The sequence below is a fragment of the Mytilus edulis genome, chromosome 7, assembly GCF_963676685.1.
Source record: "Mytilus edulis chromosome 7, xbMytEdul2.2, whole genome shotgun sequence".
NCBI classification, from domain to species: domain Eukaryota; kingdom Metazoa; phylum Mollusca; class Bivalvia; order Mytilida; family Mytilidae; genus Mytilus; species Mytilus edulis.
In genome coordinates this window covers 65930660-65954516 of record NC_092350.1, presented here as the reverse complement: position 1 = coordinate 65954516, position 23857 = coordinate 65930660, and the positions used below count along the sequence as shown (strand labels likewise).

The 23857-nt window shown below is 31.4% G+C and overlaps 1 protein-coding gene across 1 annotated transcript; it reads left to right on the top strand.

Moving 5' to 3' along the window:
* The first annotated feature begins 8654 nt into the window (after window positions 1–8654).
* Window positions 8655–22327, top strand: LOC139482013 (basic phospholipase A2-like). Its single transcript, XM_071265649.1, has 7 exons — window positions 8655–8803; window positions 12584–12602; window positions 13174–13222; window positions 18281–18367; window positions 18911–19061; window positions 19949–20061; window positions 21312–22327. Exons 2-7 carry the CDS (start codon window positions 12588–12590, stop codon window positions 21413–21415), a joined length of 519 nt encoding a protein of 172 aa, XP_071121750.1. The 5' UTR covers window positions 8655–8803; window positions 12584–12587; the 3' UTR covers window positions 21416–22327.
* Window positions 22328–23857: the final 1530 nt, after the last annotated feature.

The following is a 23857-nucleotide window of genomic DNA, read 5'->3' as shown; positions in this document are numbered from 1 at the left end:
ACGATGAATACTGTTTCCTTTCTTTGCCTAACCCATTAAGAGAAAAATGGATTCGCCAAATAATGATTTTCGAGAAGGTTATGCAGGAAAAGTATGAAATTGTATTTTTTTACAAATATATATCAATACAAATATAATAATGTCATGATTATGTAGAAGGTACCACAACGATCAGAGAGCTATCAAGCGCCCTAACATGACTAGTGTAGAACAATTGAAACAGAAAAAAAACCTATCTAATATATAAAAAAAACGATAAGCGAGAAATACATATGAACAACAAAAGCAATACAACAAATGAACAACAAAACAAATGCATACAAATGCCGAGTTTTTTTTTTTTTTTTTTTTATTAAATCACCAACCACCAAATTAATGTGACATCAAAATAAACATAGCTTACAGGATCTGCTTACCCTTCTGGAGCACCTGAGATCACCCCCAATTTTTGGTGGGGTTCGTGTTGCTTAGACTTTAGTTTTCTATGTTGTGTCTTCTGTACTATCATTTGTCTGTGTGTCTTTTTATTTTAAGCCATGGCATTGTCAGTTTATTTTCAACCTATCAGTTTGACTCTCCCTCTGGTATCTTTCGTCCCTTTTTAACATTGATACATCCAAGTATACTAAGAAAGTATCGGAAATCTGAATTTAAATGTTATCATGAAATGTTGTGTGAGCATCAGTTGCCAAGTGGTCTAAGTAGACGAACAGCAATTTTAGTAGCCTTCAATATTGAGATCAGGCCTCACGGTCATAAAACTTTCGAGCATGATTTTTGTACTCAGACTCGAACATCAACCAATCAAATTACTGGATTTCATGTTTCGAGCATGATTTTTGTGCTCCGAGCACTGAGCAAAGTTTTATGCCTTCAAGGCCAGAGCTTATTGTATTACCAATTAAAAAGTTAAATGAAATTATGTATATAGTTATCAAAGGTACCAGGATTATAATTTAGTACACTGTTTACTAGAGAGATTTATCCGTCTGAACTGACTTTAACATGTTTAAATAAAGCTAATACTCAAAATGAACGCTGCCCTTTCCTTGATATCTATATCTTTAATAGACATGATGGAAGCCTAATTCCAAAATTTATGATCGAATCGATGAATTTTCATTTCCTATTGTTTATCAACATTTTTTTATGGTGACGTTCACTTGTCACCATCTTCTGGTGTTTATATATCTCAACTTGTTCAAATCGGTATTTGATGTTAATAAACGAAATCTCTGTATTACTGAAAAGTATTGCATCAGAGTTTTCGATAGTATGAACTAGTCAAAAATTTAATAAATTGTATCATCGGTACAAAGACATCATTCGTAAATATTATTCAAAATTCAGATATCTTATAAGTTCATTTATTTTACATCCAATCTTTTATGGTAATATTCAAAACACAACAATTTCAGTATTCACCTCAAAAGCTAACCAAATCTTTAAACAGACTTAATCAGAAGGGATATAATTACGATACTGTTGTCATGTGATTAAAGATGGCATATTTAGGTATCAAGATTCACTTATAGGTACTTTGCATAGAAAATAAACACATTAAAATTTTATTTTAAAACCAGTTGTTGGCATCATACGGGGTACGTTTTTCTCATATATTTTGTTATGGTATGATACTATACACCTAATGCCAGGGATTATTCCTGATTTTCATATGAATAAGACATAATCTTGCAATCAGTCTAATTAAGGTCTGAAGCTTGCATGTCAGTAACTGCTCCTTTGTTAATATATGTTATTTTGCTTAGTTTATCTTGTTACCTATTATGACATCGGACTTGGACTTATTTTAAACGGGACTAGCACATTGTTGTTTTGGAATTCCGCCTCCAGGTGCGGGATTGACTCACTGTGTTGAAAACTCATTGGGGGCCTTCGGCTGTTTTTTACTCTTTGGTCGAGTTGTGGTTTCTTTGACACATTACCAATTTCCATTCTCAATCTTATTCGTCCTAAGATCAAAACAATTAAAAAAACCTGGTTGATTTGCTTACTAAATTAAACGTAATAGTATAGCACATATTGATTTTTTTTTTCAGCATCGAATACACCCTTCTTACTTTGATAAAGATGAAAAAATATGATTTTCTGCGGTCGAATGTTGGTTCTTTATGAGAGTTGAAAATGCTAGAATGATTTTTCGTCATGGGAATACATAAAATCACGTCATATTAGAATTAACCATTTCAATGCAATTCATCAACGTTAACACAAAGTGCTGACATTTGGACATCGTGTTGCTGTATGTGTTGTTTGTGTCAATAATTTTGAATGTGCTAGCTAAAAAGGTTATAGTCCGCAGGAAGACATATTTGATCCCTAACTTGACTCTATATATTCTGACTCCGATCCAACTTGTCTTTTCTCTTACCACTTAATGCCAATTTATTAACGGAAAATCAAGAAATACCAATTTTGAAGTCTTAGGTTTGACCAGGCCGGTGTTCGAACCCACGATATTTAATTTAATTGAAGGGTGCATATTGTAAAAATTCATCTAATATGAATCCGCGCTTAAACATACACATACATGCAAAAAAATACCTTCTGCATCATATATAGAAATAAGAAGAAAGTGGTATGAGTGCCAATGATACTACTCTCCTTCCAGGTCAAAACGTATAAAAAGTAAACAATTATAAGCCAAAGTAAAGCCTTTAACACGAAGGTTTGGCCTACATCAAACAGCTGCAGCAAGCTATCAAGTTCACAAAAAATTACTAAATTAATGTAGCAATTCGAACAGGAAAACCAACGGTCTAATCTATATATAAAAAACAAGAAACGAGAAACACTTATGAACCACGGCAACCACTGAACAACAGGATCCTGACTAGTTGCAAACAAAAGCAGTATGTTTCAATGTTTAAACAAGCGACAATCTTCCACCGTACGCGAACTGATATACTTTTATTAGTAACTTGCATGTCCAATTATAACTGTTCATTCTGATAGACAAATTATAAAAACACAAAAACAAAACGAAAAAATACAAAATGCAAAGTGCAAAATAAGTAAAGGCAACAGTAGTATACCGCTGTTCAAAACTCACAAATCCATGGACAAAAAGCATAATCGAGGTAACAAACTAAAACTGAGGTAAACGCATTAAATATAGGAGGAGAACAACGACACAATATTAAAATGTAACACACACAGAAACGGACTAAGCATTAGGCAAAATACTATGAGAATAACAAATATAACATCAAAACCAAATACATGAATTTGGGATAGATAAGTACCGTGACACGTCTTATAGTAATGTCAATTCACACTCAAAAATAAGAGAAAACAAACGACACAACGGACACACAACGTTAAAATGTAACACACACAGAAACGAACTATAATATAACAATGGCCATATTCCTGACTTGGTAAAGGACATTTTTAAAGGAAACAATGGTGGGTTGAACCTGGTTTTGTGGCATGGCAAACCTACCTCTTGTATGGCCATGTGAAATATAACATTAAAATGACAACACAACATTACCGGACTACAATATAAATAAATAGAAGAACACAATTGACAAAGAAACACACGAATAATAGCTAACAAAAGGCAACAAGTTTAAAATTTTAATACGCCAGAAGTGCATTTTGTCCAAAAAAGACTTACTAGTCGCTAGTGACACCCATATACAAATGTTTGAAAGCCGAAACAAGTACAAAGTTTAACAGCATCGAGGACCAAAAGTTCAAAAAAGTTGTGCCAAAAACGGCCAGGGTTTTCTGTTAGATACCAGAACATCCCTATTATTTAGAATAATTTATACTTTCGCCAATAATAAATTTTATAAAATGACTATACAAACGATATACATGATAAAACTGAAGTATTAACTAAATATCAACTAATTACAGGAAACAACATAAATGCGTTTTACATGATGTTTCATAAATCATTTGACACTGACAAGAAAGAGAAACCATTGTTTGCCATTGCCAGTGTCCCCATCATAATTACAGAAAACAAAAATGTTCCATATTTCATTGCATTGTGAAAAAAACATCACTATATTCTGTACTCAGTTCTCACTTGTTTTGTCATTTTTTCCTAACTTCTAAGATGTAATGAATGGATACCTTATGTTTGACATAAGTATTCTTCTTCTTCTTTGTGGGAGGATTTTATTCTTATACACACTTGTTCGGGTTGACACATATTTAGTTTTTATACATTGGCTTATGATATTTGGCATATAGTGTATAGCCATGAATCAGAAATCATAACAGTCTAATATTATTATGACGTTGATCCCAAGGTCAAATAATTGATGTTTTGTTCTTGACATTTAACTTTTATGGTTTAATGATTGTCAAACCCTAAAACCATATATTTTCTTACATGCTATGTCATTAGTTTACTGCACAATAGGATTAATTTCTTAGGTCAAATCATCGTTATATAATGCATCAATAATTATCTCCAAAATGGTCTATATCCCAACCCCTTGCGTTGATAAGTCTTTTTCAATTCACATTTCCACCCCTACATCATTTTAATTTGCAATTGCCTGGATAAGACATTTTATTCATCACGATGTCTGTATGTTGTACAAGTAACATCACTTTCATTCCGTTATTTAATAACTATATAATATCTTTAAAAACTATTCAAACCCATCCAAAATTAGAAAATCCTGTATATTCTTGTTTCCATGAAAAGACATTCACATTGTAACAAACGTGTTGTAGTGGTCTTCAATTTAAAAGAAAATGTTGCTGTTGCTAAGCAAGATGTTGGTTTCTATGCTCGATATAGAATTTGTCCAAAATTATAATGATAATCTAGATGTTAATATTATAATGTAACGGCGTATACGGAAGTATGTTCCTAAAAAAATACTATGTTCATACTTTAAAACACATAAAGAACCTATTTTTGCACGGTTGCTATGCACTTGTTAGCTAAGTTGCTGATAAGCGTTTCGTAACCTACAATTTAACTAACATTTATAATTTCTAACTAAACATTGTTATTAAAGAGACAATCTGTATTGCATTCAATTTAATTTGTTGAATAAAATGACTAACTGATTTGAAGTAAGCTTAATACAAACATGTTTTGCTGTTGCTAGGCAACACTTGTGTTGCTATGCTTAATACGGAATTTGTTCGATAAAAAAAGATGTATATGAAAGAATATTGGAATAAAAACATATGGAAAGAAAATTCTTGAAACGACTGCTTAATTCGTACTTCAAAGGGGACAAACCCCCATTTTTCAACCATTGCTAGGCAACATTTATGTTGCTAAGGTTGTTTTAAGCATACAGTAATTGAAAGCAAATGGACTTTTTATTTGTGACTTCAAGTTCTTCTTAGTTAAACAATATTATTTGCAAATATTTACATTTGTACTGATGAAGCAATTAATATGTGATTATTTTCATTCTTAATAAAAAAAAAAACGTTGCTAGGCAGCCTTCCTTTCTCCGGAACACAATAAAATCATTATTTTGTTAAGTGTCTACATTATGTCCATCAATGATATTAATATAAACTGATTTGAAGAGGAGGCCATAAACGGCCCTAATCGTACTTTGTCCTTTCTACAATTTCGGGAATCAAACGATTTTGTGACTATGATGATGTGTGTTTGAATTGGTTTTTTTTCATACTCGGTTACAGTGATTCAACACATTTTTAAAAGTAGGGTGTCACATTGAAATATTCTAGGATGAATGAAGGTAATTAATGATGCTCTCCTTGTTACTGTTTATATTAATCTTGAAAATTAAGTCGACAGAAGTCTTTCCAAACAAAACCTTTTAAAATACTAATAAACAACCCTTGTTTTGTTCTATAAAATATGCATTATAATTACTGAAATTAAAGATCGAACAACAAGAACTGCATCAAAATTATTTACGTAATCATCGCATGTGCTGGTTTTGTAAAATATTGTCAATAGCGTTATAATGAAAAATGTTCAATCAGGTGGTATGTAGTTATGCATTTAAATCAAGGTTCTTTCGTTATAAGCTGACTCTACTGTCTGACCTGAGATATTTATATTTTTCCCACAGTCAGTTTTAAAACACTTTATTATGTATTTTTTAAACAGTATTCACTTTGCATATCTATATAAATGATTTGGGCCAAAACACCACACGACGGGGTTCATTTATCAGATACAATACAGTACATTTGTTTTTGAAAACAAACAATGATGGATTTAAAATGAATAGACGTTTATTTATTGTCACGATACATTGTATTATTAACTTAACTATAATAATAATGCACATTTGTATGATTATTGGGTGCAATGAAAAACCATCTCAACAGGTGTTACCCAACTTGAGATTTAAATCATTTCATAATATTACGTTATTCAAACCCTTGATGCAGGTTATTCTAGTCGAGTTTACAATGAGAACAATATGAAGTCTGTTTGATTTGTGGATAAGCAGAGTTTAGACAAGCACGACATGTATAATTTTCAAAACGTGCCATTTAAGCTGCATTTTACTATTTTTTGTTGATATTTAGTTTTTTTTCAGAAAACAATATTTTACCAAAACAAATCAAAACGAAAACAAAATTTTCTGAAAAACTAAATATAATAAGAATTATAAAAACAAGGGGCTTACTTGTGACTTATCGAATTACTTATAGAAAATTTTAATATGAACAACACGACGGGAGCCATATGTGGAACAGGATCTGCCTACCCTTTCGGAGAACATGAGCCCTAGTGTTTGTGGGGGTTCGTGTTGCTCAGTCTTTAGTTTTCTATGTTGTGTTTTTGTACTAGAAAACAGTCAAGTTTAAATCCACCATTTTCGACATAAGAAAATGCCTGTACCAAATCAGGAATATGACATTTTTAATCCATTCGTTTGTCGTGTTAGAAATCTTGATTTTGCCATTTAATTAGGGACTTTTCGTTTAGAATTTATTCAGAGTTAAGTATTTTTGTGATTATTCTTTTTTTACACTTTGAATGTTATATGATAATGCCAAACCTTGAAAAGCATTGTGTTGATATAAAAGACCTAAAAGTAGATATGAAACATTTACTTGATAAATGAGTGATCCATATCATAACCATGACAGATCAGAGTTGAATAAATTAGTATAACTCTTTATAATTTTTTTGATGAAATACTATAAGTGCCTCAGTCGATGTTTCGTCAGCCAGTGTGTAAAAGCGAAGAAAACATATTTGTGTATTTGGTATGCATTTCTTAACGATATGTATATATCGTTGCATACCAAGTGTTATTCACTAGTTCAATTTGATGACAATGTTTAAATTTGTCAGTTTTTCAGTATCAATAAGTGTACACATAAAAGCTGTATGTCTTTGTACTATTTGAACCATTTCAGAAATGCTCTTCGAGATTATGTTCGGCAAAACAGGCATCAATACCCAGATACCATATGTATATGCTACAATAAATTCGAGAATTATATTGATATAATAAGGCCGTCTTGATAAAAAGATAACTTTATACTGACTAAAAGTAAAGTTCATAGTATATATATATATATATATTCATTTCTTACAAATAAAAGCACACATGAACTAGGAATGTACTTGCTAAACCAAGTAAAAATGTGACATTTGTTTTTCAATTGTTCCTTTGGTTCATATAGTCGAGCGTTTGTTTTTTGTCTGCTCTCAGTAGCCCTCCTCTTTTTATTAAAATTTACCTTGCTACATGTATTTAAATGCATTGTTAAATATAATTCAGTGATACACAAGTGCATGTTAATACTTCATAATACATGTATTCACCATTTAAGATCATTTCATTTCCCTTATATTGATTTTACATTTACGAAAAAGTACTTTCCGCACAAAAACAATATGCCAAACGAGCGGGAAACTCTTTAAGGTCCATTTTCGGGTACAAGATCTAATGCATTTTTAAGCAATACATGACAAAACATGGCATAGTAGATTTAGTAATATTATAGTTCGTTTCTGTGTGTGTGTGTTATATTTTAGTGTTGTGTTTCTGTTGTGTCGTAGTTCTCCTCTGATATTTTTATGTGTTTTCCTCAATTTTAGTTTGTAACCCGGATTTGTTTTTTTCTCAATCGATTGATGAATTTCGAACAAGGGTATACAACTGTTGCCTTTATGTTTGTATCATCAGCTTCGAAACTGTAACTGATGCCTTTACTTTATAGAATAGGTGTTTTGAAACGACAACAAAGATGTTTACTATATTCATGATATTCGCTTCCACTTCAATGATACACATAAAATTTATAAAAAAGTGAAATCACAAAAATTTTGAACTCCGAGGAAAATTCAAAACGGAAAGTCTCTAATCAAATGTCAAAATCAAAAGATAAAACCCATCAAACGACTGAGAAACAACTGTCATATTCCTGACTTGAAGCTAGTCAATGTCATACTCGATTAACTAACTATCAATTAATGTGAATGAAAAAAAAACATGCGCAATATTGCTAAAATATGGGGATGAAAGTTATATTAGTATGTGTTTATATATGTCACAGTATTTCCTAACAGTGTTTTTAACAACTTGCTAAGATTTTATGCATTGTAAATATGCTTATTTTGTAAAAAACAATCCAATTTATTTCTTATTGAAACTTTTTGTTCAAAGAGTTGCATTATTATATAACAAATGTGAATAAAAACCACAGTACGCCTTTTAAATTAAAAAAAGAACATGACATCAAAGTATCATGTGTTTCTTTTCATTTAAACCTCAGTGACATCACAATGGAGAAGGATAAATCCACTACAGCCTGAAACATAGACTGCTGATCATCGTACCTAGGATTTCAGGTAAAGACAATTTATCAAAAATGTTTGCATATTTGTAGATACTTGTGGTGTCAAGATTAAATAAAATCTTTTGTAGACGTATTTTATTCATTTTCAACATTAGCATGAACATTTTGTGAACATTTTTATGTTACATGCATTATTTTTTTTCAGTCACAAGCTTCATTCTTGTAGCATGATGGAAGAATTGAAGAAAAGCGAAAAAATCACTGGAATTGATCATTTGAACATTTATAATTTTAATAACCTTTTTTTTTAAAGCAACTTCTTCAACTGTTTACAAAATATGAAGCGTGGACAGTAGAAACATGACTCTTATACAGTACTAGCTGAAGTAAACACAAATTACACTGTTTCAAAATTAAGTGTACCGTAGAAACTGTTTTGTGATTTCTAATCAGCAATTATTGTTTGAGAATTTTTCTACTAATTCTACAATATATGCATGCATTATTTATCAAATATGACGGATTTTGAGGAAAATCGTGAATTTAAATGAATGTGACCTTTTGTATTGCTTATATATGTTATTCTTAAATAAGCGTTCTGATATTCCTTTAAATCTAACCTCCTTGTTTTATTGAGTTTCTATTCTTTTTGTGCCGTGGATTAAATTTATTCATTCAGTGTATGTGTGTTTTTTTTCCTCATTGACTAGAAGTATACGGGGAGGGTAGAGATCTAGAAGAAACACGTTTAACGCCGCCGGATTTTTTAGCCTGTCCTAAGTTAGAAGTCTGGCCTTTGTTAGTCTGGTATAATTTTTGATTTGATTTTCTTTTATATATTTCGAAGTTTAGTATGACAACCATTATCACTGAACTGGTGCACATTTATGTTCAGAAGCCAACTGAAACACGTCCCCAGGTGCGGGACGCTGTATTGAAGACCCATTTAGTAGCCTTCGGCTGTGTTCTACTCTTTGGTTGGGTTGTTGTCTCTTTGACACATTCCACATTTCCATGCTCAATTTATCCCCTGATGTCGTTAATATGTCTTTTAATTGAGTAACGTTATTTCAATTGATATGTAATATTATCGCACCACAGGTAAATTATTACGCTGTGATTGGGTTAACGTCGTCACGTGGTCTTAAAGGCCACGTCTACTGTTTATGGTAACGTCATCCATTGATTTTGTTTTATTACTTTTTTAATTTTCTACAAAACGAGGCAGGACAAGTCCTGTGTGCGATAAATTCGTTATACGGCCGGTCACTACTGACCCTCTACGGACCATAGAGGGCGAGTAAAATTGATATTATACATATATTGTCTTTTTATGTTGAGATTTTAGACTACTTTGTTAGAATTGTAAGGTGGGCGTCTATTAACACGTTTAAACCCGCTGCATTTGTTGCACCTGTCCTAGCCTATGTCAGGAACCTGGTGTTTTGTGTTAATAGTTTGTTGATGTGGTTAATACATGTAATAAGTGCTACTAATTTCTCGTTTCTTATGTAGATAAGGCCGTTTGTTTTCCAGTTTAAATAGTTTTACACTAATCATTGTGTTTGGCCCTTTATAGCTTGCTGTTCGGTGTCAGCAAAGCCTCCATGTTGAAGACCGTATTTGATCTATAATGATTTTCTTTAAATTCTCAAATTGTGATTTGGATGGAAAGATGTCTTATTGGCATTCATACCACATCTTGGTTTTTATTTATGTATAAGCTGTTAAATAAAAACGCTTGCTTCTTTTTAAATTCTGAATGTTTGATTTTAAATTTAACAGTTAAAGTTTCTTTAAGAACAAATTACCTGTTTTCAAAACTTGGAATTTTTCAAAATACTGTAGCAGGAGCAATTCTGCTGGAGATTCGGGGATGCGGACCACAGCTAATTATAGTTTGTAAACTGATGTGTACGAAAACGACGGATGCCAAATGTAAAAGCGCTATAAAATATCTATGTAAATGAAAACTAAAAAGCAAAAACAATATATAATTTAATCAACAAAATACAACTTTTATCATGTAAAGCCAAAAGTAAAAATGGAGCATTCATTGACTTCAATGTAACCCGTATTAAGAAGGCACATGGCTATATACTAATCTAAAGGGTGGTTAGAAAGCTTGACTTTTGTGGTTGGACTAAATGTCAGTCCTCAGAGGATTCAAATTAATAAATTCAAACCAATTGTATAAAATATATAAGTTAATCGCAGAAGGTAATCAAAGGTTTTGTGACGATGCAAATATTACACTTTAGAATATAAATAAATATCTTTAACCAAGGAATTCTAAATACCAATATCTATTCAATCCAACAAATATGTATTGAATAACCTTCATCTAAATCATCAAATAAAGAAATATGAAATTTATAGTTTTAAATAAGGGAAATAATAATGATATAATAATCCTAACTGCCACAATACTATGGATTATTTTCTTTAAGGAAAAGTTAACTTTAGCTTTTTTTGGCAAAACTTTAGAAAAAAAATGGTTCTGTAATGGACTTCAACATTTAATTCCTGCAGCAAAAGATGTCTTCAGTATTGCAGTTAAATATATTATACCTTTTATTCTTGTGTAAACGGAAGTCAACTTTCTACTGGGCTACAAAATATAATCTGCGTTTGAATTGGTTTTTTTTCAATGTTTGTTTCATTCAATGTATTTTATTAGGGGAAACATAAAAAACTGATTACTAAAATTTATTCTACTGAACTACTGATAAATGAAAGTAATTCTTGACACTCGACAATATCATAGTCAAAACTGTTTATACTAATGTTTAAATATCCTAAAAAATCAAACTCGCTAAGTCTACAGAAATCAATCCTAACCTGTTAAAAAAACGAACAAATAAACTCGTAAACACAAATACGAATTTGAATACCTAAAATTAAGGATTGAGCAACATACAAATTAATGACACAATCGTTGCATGTTCTGACTTTGTTATATATTGTCGATAGTTTTAAAATGAAATGTGATACAAAAACGTGTTGTATCCAAATACTTATTTAAATCAGTGTAATTTTTTATCAGTTGACTCCTTTGTGCGACCTGATCTATGAATTTTTAACTTAACAAACTGTATTATGCAATTATGAAATATATCTGCAATCTATTGAAGGGTATGTACAGTATTCACTTTGTATTACATGAATGATTTGGGTGACAGATAAGGTTCGTTTACAGAAGGGGTTTTTAAGTGCAATTAGTATAAAAGGGTGACAGTTTTATCATGTACGAAGTGACTATTCCCCATTGTGATAGTATTTACCTTGCTATACTTGTAGTTATATTGCACACTTTTAAGAATGTTGCGTGCAACAAAAAGATTATATAAACAAGTTGTAAACAATTGGAGATTCAAAATAAGTATGACATGCAGTTAGTCAATACACCGTTGACAATTGTTCTGATCTTATCAACAAGAAAAAGCAAAGGTTGAATTATCCTCAATTTGTTATTATAAAAGAATTGAAAAATATATTTATATTGCATTTTAATAAAAATAATAAAAAGAAATCAATCGGTTAAATCATTCTTATATCATTAAAACCATAATTGGACCAATTATGGTTTTAATGAATTTAATGTAGATAAAAATATAAAAGGTAAGAGAAGCTTCCTTTTTTCTCAAAAATCTAAAACCATTGAAGCGTAATTTGTAAATAATGACTATATTAACCAGCATAGTTGTAATCGAATTTGTTTAAAATAATGTTGGTCAAACGAATTTGATATTCACGACAAAAAAGATCGGCAATATTTTATCCAAAATCATTCATTCATTCTTATAATTTTTTTATATTTTTTTTTATCTAGAAAGATGCTTACCTTACACGTAAGTATATCAATTATAAAAGGCGAACTAATTTAAAACTGATATACATTTCATCAATGGTTTCTACTAATGTTTAAATTTTTTCTATTGATAGCGAATACAATTATTCCCTATTGTCATTTTGTATATTTTGTATTGTCACGAATATGTTTCAATCTTGCCCGCTTACATATGATTATAACATCACTGTTTGAGACATTTTTTAAGAACGTTACGTTGAATGAGCAACATTAAAAACATATTTGTCATTTTGTCTTTCTTTTACCATGGCATAGTAAGTTTTTCTAGTTTTAAGTGTGACAATGTTATTTTTTTATCTCTAGTGTTGCACAATAAAACATGCACAAAAGTACACGTAGAAGAAACTTTGTTTGGTTTCAATGGATGCCAAAGGTATATTAAAACTCAGCTAAAGCCCGCCTCCGAATTCAAAATTTGTTTTCATTTACTTATTTGACGTACTCTTTCAAAAGTGATAAACTTTGATATAACATCTTGAAATAATTTGTAATGGCTCTTGTATTCGATATCAAGCTAATTAATACGTAATGTTCTTGTTTGAATATTTCAGTATATAACTGCGTGTGTTCTCTGTGTCGCAGTGCAATCCAGCCCACCAGGTAAACTTTGATACTTTAAACCAACTTATTTTCGCGAGCGATTTTTTTTCGCGAGGAGAAAAATAACGCGAATATGAATCGTCCCGAATATGTAAAACTCGGATCATGGCTTATTAAATTTCACCAAGTAAATAAGAAAATTGCGAAATTAAATAGCCGCGAATAAACTTAAAAAGGGTGAAACGCGAAATTAAGTATCCGCGAAAATAGTTGGTTTACAGTACATGTAACTAAAATTTGTTTTCTTATTTATTGGTTGACAGTAGACACACTATGTGTATAATATTCCAAATAGATCACAAGGTGCATATATATAGATTTGTTCAGACATTTTTGAACCAGTATGCATTCACACAATATGGCAGAATGATCTTTACAGCTTCCACTGCACACAATACGCCATTTAAAACATTATAAAAACGATGGAAAATATTGTACAATAAGAATATAGTCAGCAATTTAAAAGGAAACAAAATTATTTCAAGTAAAGAGATAATAGTTTTTAATAGCTGTTAAACAAGGTTTAATCCAATATTAACGGACAACGCTTGTACCAAGCCGGTTGTTTCTCTTATGTGTAAGTTTTTTCACATTGCTCGATGGGTGTAATAAAAATATATTTCATCCTTGGAGATAATTCGTAATCGGCAAATAATTGCTCGAAATTAAATTTTAATGTTAATTTTTCTTGTTTTCATTTGAAGATCCTATTGTGACGTCATAAAATGCAAACATACATGCTGAAGTCATATACCAAAACGCAACAATCTTTAAATCCATAACATGGAAGGGAAAACTGTATATATATACGCCAAGAAATTAGAGACACAGATTTCATCGCAATAACTCGTGCATTACGATATTCATGATAGTACTCCACTCTCAAGAGTTACATTTTAATTATTGAAAAACTCGGCAAGTTTCAAGAATTAAGATAACTACTGTGACACACGTTACGCAGTCATTGATAACATTTGAATTTGTGAATCTATGAACTTCCTCTTTTGGAATTAACCTTGTAGTTCGATTTTTTAAAACTTCTTTTTTAATTTTCGGTTATTTACATTCGAAGATACAAGTCAATAGAGAGTATGGGTGATTTTGGGGATCAAAAATCATTATTATTATGGAAAAGACAAGAGCATATGTGATATTTCAATTTCTATAGATGACTTATGTGACAATATACACGATGGTGAATGTGCTTGTTATAGAATGACATTGGTTAGTTAAAACAGAACAAACAAATAGTTGATGCTGCAACTATTTTTTATGTTGCTGCGAGGCACAATCTCTATTCATACCATGCATAAAATTATACTCATTTTCCAGTTGGTGTCGAAACTCCTGCTCTTCGTCCTGTTTTATAAAATAGCACACTTTACCTTTATACTTAATGTTTATGCACATTGTTTTTTTTTTAAACATGGATGAACTTTTTGAAACAACAAATTTACGTTATGCAGGCAAACAATCGTTCATTTTTTTTTTATATTGACGATCATGTTTTTTTTTCAGAAATATTTTAAACGTTTAGCATTTGTTGGCTTTAGCACATAAAATGTGGATCGTGCATTCATTTATACTGGTTTCTCTACTGACGCGATCATTGATTTATATAAATGTTAATTGTATAGATGTATGTGTGTACACATTCTTTACAATTTTATTGGGACAAACAAATGTTTTATATTTATATACCATATAATTGTAAATACCGTGTTCCTTTGCATAATTCAAATATCAATATTAATACAGATCACAGAAGGGTATTAGGATATTGACAGCAAAGGTTGATAATGTTCCTCTTGCAAAAGAAGATCCATTAAAGAGGAATATCATTATTAGGTCTTTCCACTATATAGCAATTTGACCTTTAACAAGAGGTTGGGTGACATATGACCGTGTGACTACATCTCCTCCGTAACCGTAAAAGAAAGCGACAAATTGATTTTATAAAATTGCTCGTTATAATCTTTGCATGATTTGTCTTATATGACCGAAGCGATACAAACACTCCATATGAGAGTTATTTCCCCTTATGCATTTGATATAAGTGATATGCATTTCTATCTTGTAAACCATAAGTTATAGAGACCTAGGATCTTTTGATTTGAGGTCCATGGTCCCAAAAAAAGAAAATAAGGTCAAGGTCAAAGGTCAAAGGTCAAGGTCATATTCTAAATTTTGATTTTGGCTTATTTTCACTATTTCCAAAAACCGTATAGGATATCGACAATGTCGTAACATGTAAATTTTGATTGCAAGGGTAAGTTGGACGTAAAAGGGAGTTTTCTCCCCTCTTGTATGTAAAAATACGCGTATTGTGATATAACTCATTAACCAAATATAATTAAAAACTATGGTCTTTTGATTTGAGGTCCTTGGTTTATGACCTTGAAATTAATCTGAAGGTCATAGCTCAATTTGCCATTCTAGATTTTGACCTTTGCTTTTACCTTATATCTATACATAATAAAGCCATGAGACTTTTTGCAATAGGTTTCAAACCATTTAACCTTAAAAAAACCCAACCGGAAATGATCTTGTGTAAACCGGAAGTAGCTATTTTTGTATTTTATTAATTTAAAAGTATATATAGAACCAGATACTTTTAAAATCAGTGTCAAGTAAATATTCAAATAGTATCGGAAGTAACATTTTTCAAACCGGAAGTAACAAATTATCTCCCTTATTTAAAAAATAATGTATAGAAACCATATATTTTTGGAATCAGCGTACAATAAGCTTTCATTCTAAACCAAATACTTTTCTTTGTAGGAGTTATCTCCCCGACCACTGATTTCCTTAGTCCTGGTATCTATGATGAGTTTATTTATTTCCTTGTGACTACATCTCCTCCGTAACCGTAAAAGAAAGCGACAAATTTATTTTATAAAATTGCTCGTAACATCCTTCGCATGATTTGTCCTATTTTGACCTTAAGTGATACAATTACTCCATATGAGAGTTATTTCGCCTTATGCATTTGATATAAAGGATATGCATTTCTATCTTGTAAACCATAAGTCATAGAGACCTAGGATCTTCTGATGTGAGGTCCTTGGTCCAAAAAAAAAAAATAAGGTCAAGGTCAAAGGTCAAGGTCATATTCTAAATTTTGATTTTGACTTATTTTCTCTATTTTTGAAAATTTAATAAGATATCGACAAATAATTTTTACTTAATTGTTAGTTGCAATATGTCGTAACATGTTTATTTTGGCTGAGAGGGTGCGTAAACAATAAATGGGAGTTTTCGCCCATATTATATTTAGAATTATGCGTAAAGTGATATAACTCATTAACCATACATATTAAAGACCAATGGTCTTTTGATTTAAGGTCCTTGATTTATGACCTTGAAATACAGGTCAAGGTCATTGGTTGATTAGACGTTCTAGATTTTGACCTTTGCTATAAATTCATATTTATACATCATAAATCAATAGGAACTGACATTTTAAACTGAAGTTTGATGTTTTCCTATCAAAATATATTGTTATTGGTAGAAAGACCTTCAATTGGTCTCTGAACAATTGATTTTTATTATTATTTTTTCTTCCGCCAAATTTTGTTGTTTTTTTGCTAATTTGAATCGAAGCGATTTAATGAAATTTTATTTGAGTTATCTACCTTTACGAAATAAATGTGTCGGTATGTGTTATTAACTCATAAACCATTAACCGTATAACCTTGGAATGTTTTATTTGAGGCCCCTAGGTCCTACTTAGAAAATGAGGTCAAGGTCAAAGGTCAAGGTCAAGTTCTCAATTTTGACTGTAACTTGTTTTAGCATTTTTCTCCAACAGTTTGAAAGATATGTAAAAAAGAACAAGTGCAAAATGATTTCTTTGTGGTAATGAAGATATGTGATATTTAGCATGTTTAGTTTGAAACAATTTAATGGCATCTTATAGGAGTGAGTGCCCCTGAAATGTCTAATTATCAGGTGAATTGATTATACTTCAACTTGGTTCATTATGAAGCAATATGACCTTTAACAAAAGGTTGGGTGACATATGACCTTGACAAAATGACAACCGGAAGTGACTTTGAGAAAACCGGAAGTAGCTATTTGGCACTTTTTCATTGAAAAAGTACTCGAAGTCTATATATTTTGTAATTTAGATACATTAACTTATCATTTAAGACTAGAAGTGACTTTCGATAAACAGGAAGTGGCCAATTATCCCCTGGTTTACAGGCATAGTATATATAAACTATATATTTTTGGAATCAGTGTGAAAAAAGTTTTCAAATGATACCGGAAGTGACATTAACTTCACCGGAGGTGACTTTAACTCACCGGAAGTAGCTAATTATCTTCCTTATTTCACTTAAAAGTAAATAGAAACCACTTATGTATCGCATCAGTATAAAGTAACTAGCTTCTTTTCAAAATTTCTTTGACGTGGAAAGACCTTCAATTGTTCTCTGAACAATTTGTTTATAATTCTATTATAATATTTTAATTATGCTGACAAAAGGGGACATATAATATGTGGAAACAAACCTCTTAAATTAATAAAATGTTTATATGTACAAAAAAGTATATACACGAAGTTAGCAATCTTTGTAAAAAGTCAAATAACCCAAAAAATACGAACTACGACATGTACGAGGAAAATTGAAAAAATGGAAACTCCATAAACAAATGACAAAATCAAAGCCAAAACAAATCAAACGAATGGATAATAACTGTCATACTCCTGAATTGCTACAAGCATTTTCATATGTGAAAAATGGTGGATTAAACCTGGTTTTATATAAAGCTAAACCTCTCACTGTATGGCATTCGCTGCCAATTAGCCGAGCAGTCTCGTGGTTCAAGTTAGTTAATTTTTAATATGTTATGTATGTCGCATGCGTTATACATATTATTGTAATATGATTAAGTGATTTAACCCAAAGGAAAAATATTACAACTTTCATAATACAAAATGCATGTCTGTGTATGTATATGTCATGTGGTGCATGCATACTTAATTTGTCAAACATTGTAAGTATCCTATAAACAAAGCTTGGTTTTGGAATAAAGACATCATAAATACTTCAGGTTATTCCAAAAGTGTTTTGAGTGAAGTGATTAATTATATGGAAAGATCAGAATTAGATGATGTCAACGCATTGGATGACCAAGCTGGTGATTTTAAATACAAATATATTTGACTGCTGTTTTGGAGATTTTCTAAATGATTGTATAAAACATAACTTATAGGAAGCTTGATTGATAAATAAGAATTGAGAAAACACGGGATTTACTGAAAAAAGGGCGTCACACAACATTTGTTTTAGAAATTTCACAATCATATACTTCGATATTATCTTTTCGGACAGCTTTTTGAGCTCTTTATAATTTCTCATCTTCTGTGAGTCAAATTATTACAATGTTTGGCACAGTAACGATTTAATGTGTCATACTCGTACTGTCTGAGCATTGCTGAATAACCCGGGAATTGACAATACTTTTTAAATCTGCACATTTGTTATAAATAGTCCTGCAGTTCGTATGGTCATTGTGGTACTAATCATACCGTTACTACTCTTTTGATTATGTTGGAAAAGGACGGTCACCTTTAAATAAAACTTTCAATTTACAAAACTAACTGATAATATGTTGTTTTTTTTAATAAAAAGCACCAGAAATCAATGGAAAAAATCTTGACTTAATAATTGTCTGCTTCAGATGTACATAGTAACATAAGTAAGAAGGCGATGTGGAATTTTTCCAATCTGATGATCGCAATTTTTGGATACAGACGTGGTATCGAACTTCTTGATTATGGTTGTTATTGTGGATTCGGTGGTGCAGGTACACCAGTAGATGGTATAGATCGGTAAGTTTATGGATGTGTCTTCATATGCGATTGTCATTATTTCAATGCTATATCTCGAGTGAAAGCGAACTCATCAACTGTCATTTTGGAATCCAAAAATGCATTCAACGCATGTTTTACATTTTCGTGTCAATTGGAAATTTGGATGGTAACAGCAGTATTACATTTTTGACGTGCATGTTTAGTAAGGAAACCAAATATCCTTATAGTTTATGGTTTAAATACTACTCAATAGCAATCCTCATAACATGAAAATGGGTCATGATAATTTTTTAAAAAGGAAACTGTACTTTTGTAACCAAATAAAATGGAAACAATCTAAAAAAAAAAGAATAGGAAGTTAAGACGATAGTACGGTTTAAGTAATTTGATACTAGAAACCAAACTTTTACGAAACACTATGTAAAAGAGATGCGAAAGACACCAGAGTTATAACCAAACTCATAAGTCGAAAATCAAAACAAAAAAAGACAAACAGACAAAACATAGTACACAACACACAAAATAGAAAACTAAAGACAGAGCAACACAAACCCCACCAAACCTAGGGGTGATCTCGGGTGCTCTGAACGGGTAGGAAGATCTTCCTCCATATGTGTCACCCGTCGTATTGCTCATGCTACTACAATTTCATGTAAGCTATTGTTATACATTTACCATGTTCCTACAAAATGTAATGCAGATGCAACATCTTTATGCAAGTGACCTAACCATGAGCTAATAAATGTAGGTTGTACCTCAGGAATTTCTTTTTATCAACAGCGTACTACTTTAAACAGTTTTTCATCAAAAAGTATTAGAAATTATGATTTTCAATGTAAGAGTGATGAAGAGATATTACAATGTGTGGTCGAATTTAAATAATAAGTATAAGTTATAAATTTGAGGTGCTGTCAAGCTCATGACAAATGCTATGGGGATGAAGAAGGCTGGTGGTGCCGGCCTAAATGGCAACATTATAATTACAAGATTTTGAATGAGAGGAGAGTTGACTGCAAAGGTAAGTATGTAAAGACTTTCCAAAATGGCCATATTCTGTGACAGTGTAAAATTCAATAGAAGAGAGACCTATGGTATTGTTAAATAAGCATACTCGTAAACATGGGGTTGCGAGGGGTTAGCACGATCACCCCATTGAAAACACATAAGCACTATTAAAGTCGATGTTCAATTTGAATTGTAACCGCTAAAGTTGATCATGATGTCCATGTAAACCCGCCCCTCCCCCCTCCCCCCCCCAAAAAAAAAAATGTCCCTTGGAAATTCCTGGCTTCTGGCCTGATCATGTAATAAAGAGTAGGTTTTCATATGCTATATTTCAGGTTTCTAAAAAGAATATATTATATAATGTGATATTAATTGCGCTATTATTCATTATTTTGTTTCTGTAAAAAAAATAAGTCCTAATTTTTCTCATTTTTCTGGGTTTTTTTACTTGGTAAGCTTATATATGCTTACTACTTTAAGGAGATAGGTTTAAGGTTATAACTTTACCGCACCATCCTAACCACCCTAATTACTTTCATCTTTTTGAGTTGATGGACTCAACAAATGGAATTAAAGAAGAGGGTAAGATTTATGTTCAAGAATATATTTCATGGGGGCGGAAAGGGGGTCTTGAATTTATCGTGCATATGCCACGAGTTGGCCATTAATGCTAAATATTTTACCACGAGCTACATCGTCATTTTTATCTTCTAACGTGAGGTGAATCGTTCATCAAAAACACTCGACGTGGGATAAAATAAGAACAGCCCATACAAATCATAGTGTTTCCATAGTAGCAAACATAATGCATATTAAAGTGGTCAAAGTTGTAAAATATATATGATGTGCCAAAAAGAAGATAGGTTGCATTAATAGTATATTGAGAACTAGTACTATGTATATGTTATCAATTTACTTTTGTTCGCCCGATAAGAAAAAAATGCTAAAATCAAATTGCCAAATGTACGTCTTTTTGAAATTACTCCTTCACTTATCTATGTCAATATCATCGAATTTTAAGTGACTGTCATACAAGTGAGAGGTTTAGCTAGCTATAAAACCAGGTTAATTCCACCATTTTCTACTTTAGAAAATGTCGTACCAAGTCAGGAATGTGACAGTTGTCCATTCGTTTGGTATGTTTTAGCTTTTAAATTTAATTTGTCGTTTGATTAAGGACTTTCCGTTTTGAATTTTGCTCGGAGTTCAGTATTTTTGTGATTTTACTTTTTTATACTCATTCATCTTTGTTTTTACTTTCAGATAGTTATGGTTCCTGTAAATACAGAGTGTGTAGATGTGATAAGGTGTTTATAGATTGTCTACACAGAAACACGTACAATCTAGCAAACTATAACATCTGTTAATGTATTGATCACATACTGTAAACCAACTAATTTTTGAGAACGATTTATTTTTGCGGCTTTAGCATGTAGAAAATAACGCGAAAATAAACAGTCGCGAAAATTTAAAACTTAGCACATTCCTTATCCTTCTACATCAGGTAAATATGAAAATCGACAAATAAATACATGAAGTTGCAAAGTGGACTAGAAATACTAAATGCGAAGTAAAATATCGTCGTAAATAAGCTGGTTTACAGTATATCATGTTTGTTTACTTTGATTAGACTTAACTGTGAGCAGAAGCCCTGATCTTATAAGCCTAATCAGTGCATAACAATTATTTATAAAAAATAAGGCTTTATGAATTTATATTAATTTGTGACAAAGGTTTCATCATATTTATTCTATTGTAACTAACAAAAGACTTGTATTGAAAAATTGGATATATTTTTTTTTTCGGAAACCACACACTTGCTTTTCTTACGTTTATTTCTTTTACGCCACAAAATAGAAACCAGACCGTACAGTATGTTTAAATTTGTGAGGAGCATACGCGTGTGTACGTGGAATTTCATTAAAGGGTCAAAATGTTAACTTTTGGGGGTGGAACACCAGTATAATCACCTGAATTATGGGCATTCGTGTCAAATTATGATCTGAAAATTGTTACTTATGATCTGGAAATTGTTACTTATGATCTGGAAATTGTTACTTATGATCTCGAAATTGTTACTTATGATCTGTGGAAATTGTAACTTATGATATGAAAATTGTTACTTATGATCTGGAAATTGTTACTTATGATCTTGAAATTTTTACTATATGATCTGAATATTGTTACTTGTGATCTGCAAATGTAACTAATAATCTGATAATTGTTGGTCATCTTATATTTGATTGAAACTAATCTAGAATTAATTAATTTAACTGTTATTCGAATTCTTTCATTCTTTAAATATTTTGATAACAGTACTAAAAAGTTCGTACAAAGAAAAACGCTGTAAAACAGTTTTATCTGCGCATCAATCATCTTCTGGTATACTTAGTACCTTGTTTTTATAAAAGAGAATTGCATGTTCTTTCGTCCATCACTTCCGCATCTGATAGTAATCCTGTCCGTCCGTCCGTTCGTACATATACATTTTAATACTGCTACATTGAGACCGTGTATTTAACATACATTTGAAAATTTAGATAAAGCATAGTATTTTTCGAAATGCTAAAGAATAAACTATCTATAGATTTTAAAAAATCTCATACATGTATGTAGCAACATTCAAGCAGCGCCTATATATGGAATATTTCTCTAAGTTGACATAGAGCTTGCATTTTCATCATGAGATCATTGATAGAGGTTTGTAGCTCAAAAGGAAGTTATAAACGAAGAGTTACAAATAAGCTCACCATAGATACAAGGATTAAAATTGTATATTAACGCCAGACGCGCGTTTCGTCTACAAAAGACTCATCAGTGACGTTCGGTTCAAAATATATTAAAAAGGCCAAATAAAGTACGAAGTTTAAAAGCATTGACGACCAACAATTCCTAAAAGTTTTGCCAAATACAGCTAAGGTAATCTATTCCTGAGGTAGAAACACTTTAGTATTTCAAAATATCTCTACTTACAAGTAGTCAAGTTGGACTCATTCCTTCGTAAATCTTACGGACGTCATTATGAGTTGGTTGGGCAGCTATGGAAACTATGCTTTACAGGTGATGACGGATATGTTCCAACTTGTGTGCCCAAATACCATCTCCTTTTTACATGAACAGGTCGAGAACTCTAGATTTTCTGACGTCAGAATATATTTGCATAGTAATTTCCAAAACACAAGGCCAATATGGCCTTGAAAAACTGACCAATCGACTCAATGAACTACAATGCATTGTGGGCTACTACGAGTAAACTACTACTTAAAACACGTGGAATTAGTGGGAAAACAGTCCATCAATATATTGTCTGGGACTCTCATTATCCAAGTTTTTATTCTGCAAATATATTTAATGTAAAATATATAACGTAATCTTCAATTTGCATGCTCAGATTAAAAAAATATTGTTTATTGGCTTCACGATTCGACTTTCTTTTTCGCCTTGCAAAAGTAGTTGAACCGGTTTTGTGCATTGTTATAAATTGAACCTGCATTAATTTCACGACATGACACAGTGAAATATCCAATGAAGTGACTACTGTCCAGTAAGAAAATCATTTGAGCTCTTTTAAACCTGTATAATGTCATTGCAAAAATCATTTCTGCCTAGAAAAACACGAAACTTTCATTGAAACACTTCTTTCTGTACTGAATGTGTATTTTTTTTATCAGGACCTGAACTAATAGTAAGAACATCATAATATTTAGTATGTTAAAAAGAAGTGTTATGAAAGCGGCAGGGCGGGTCCAGCCATTTTAAAAAGGGGGTCCTAACCCTGGACAAAAGAGGAGGGGTTCCAACTACATGTC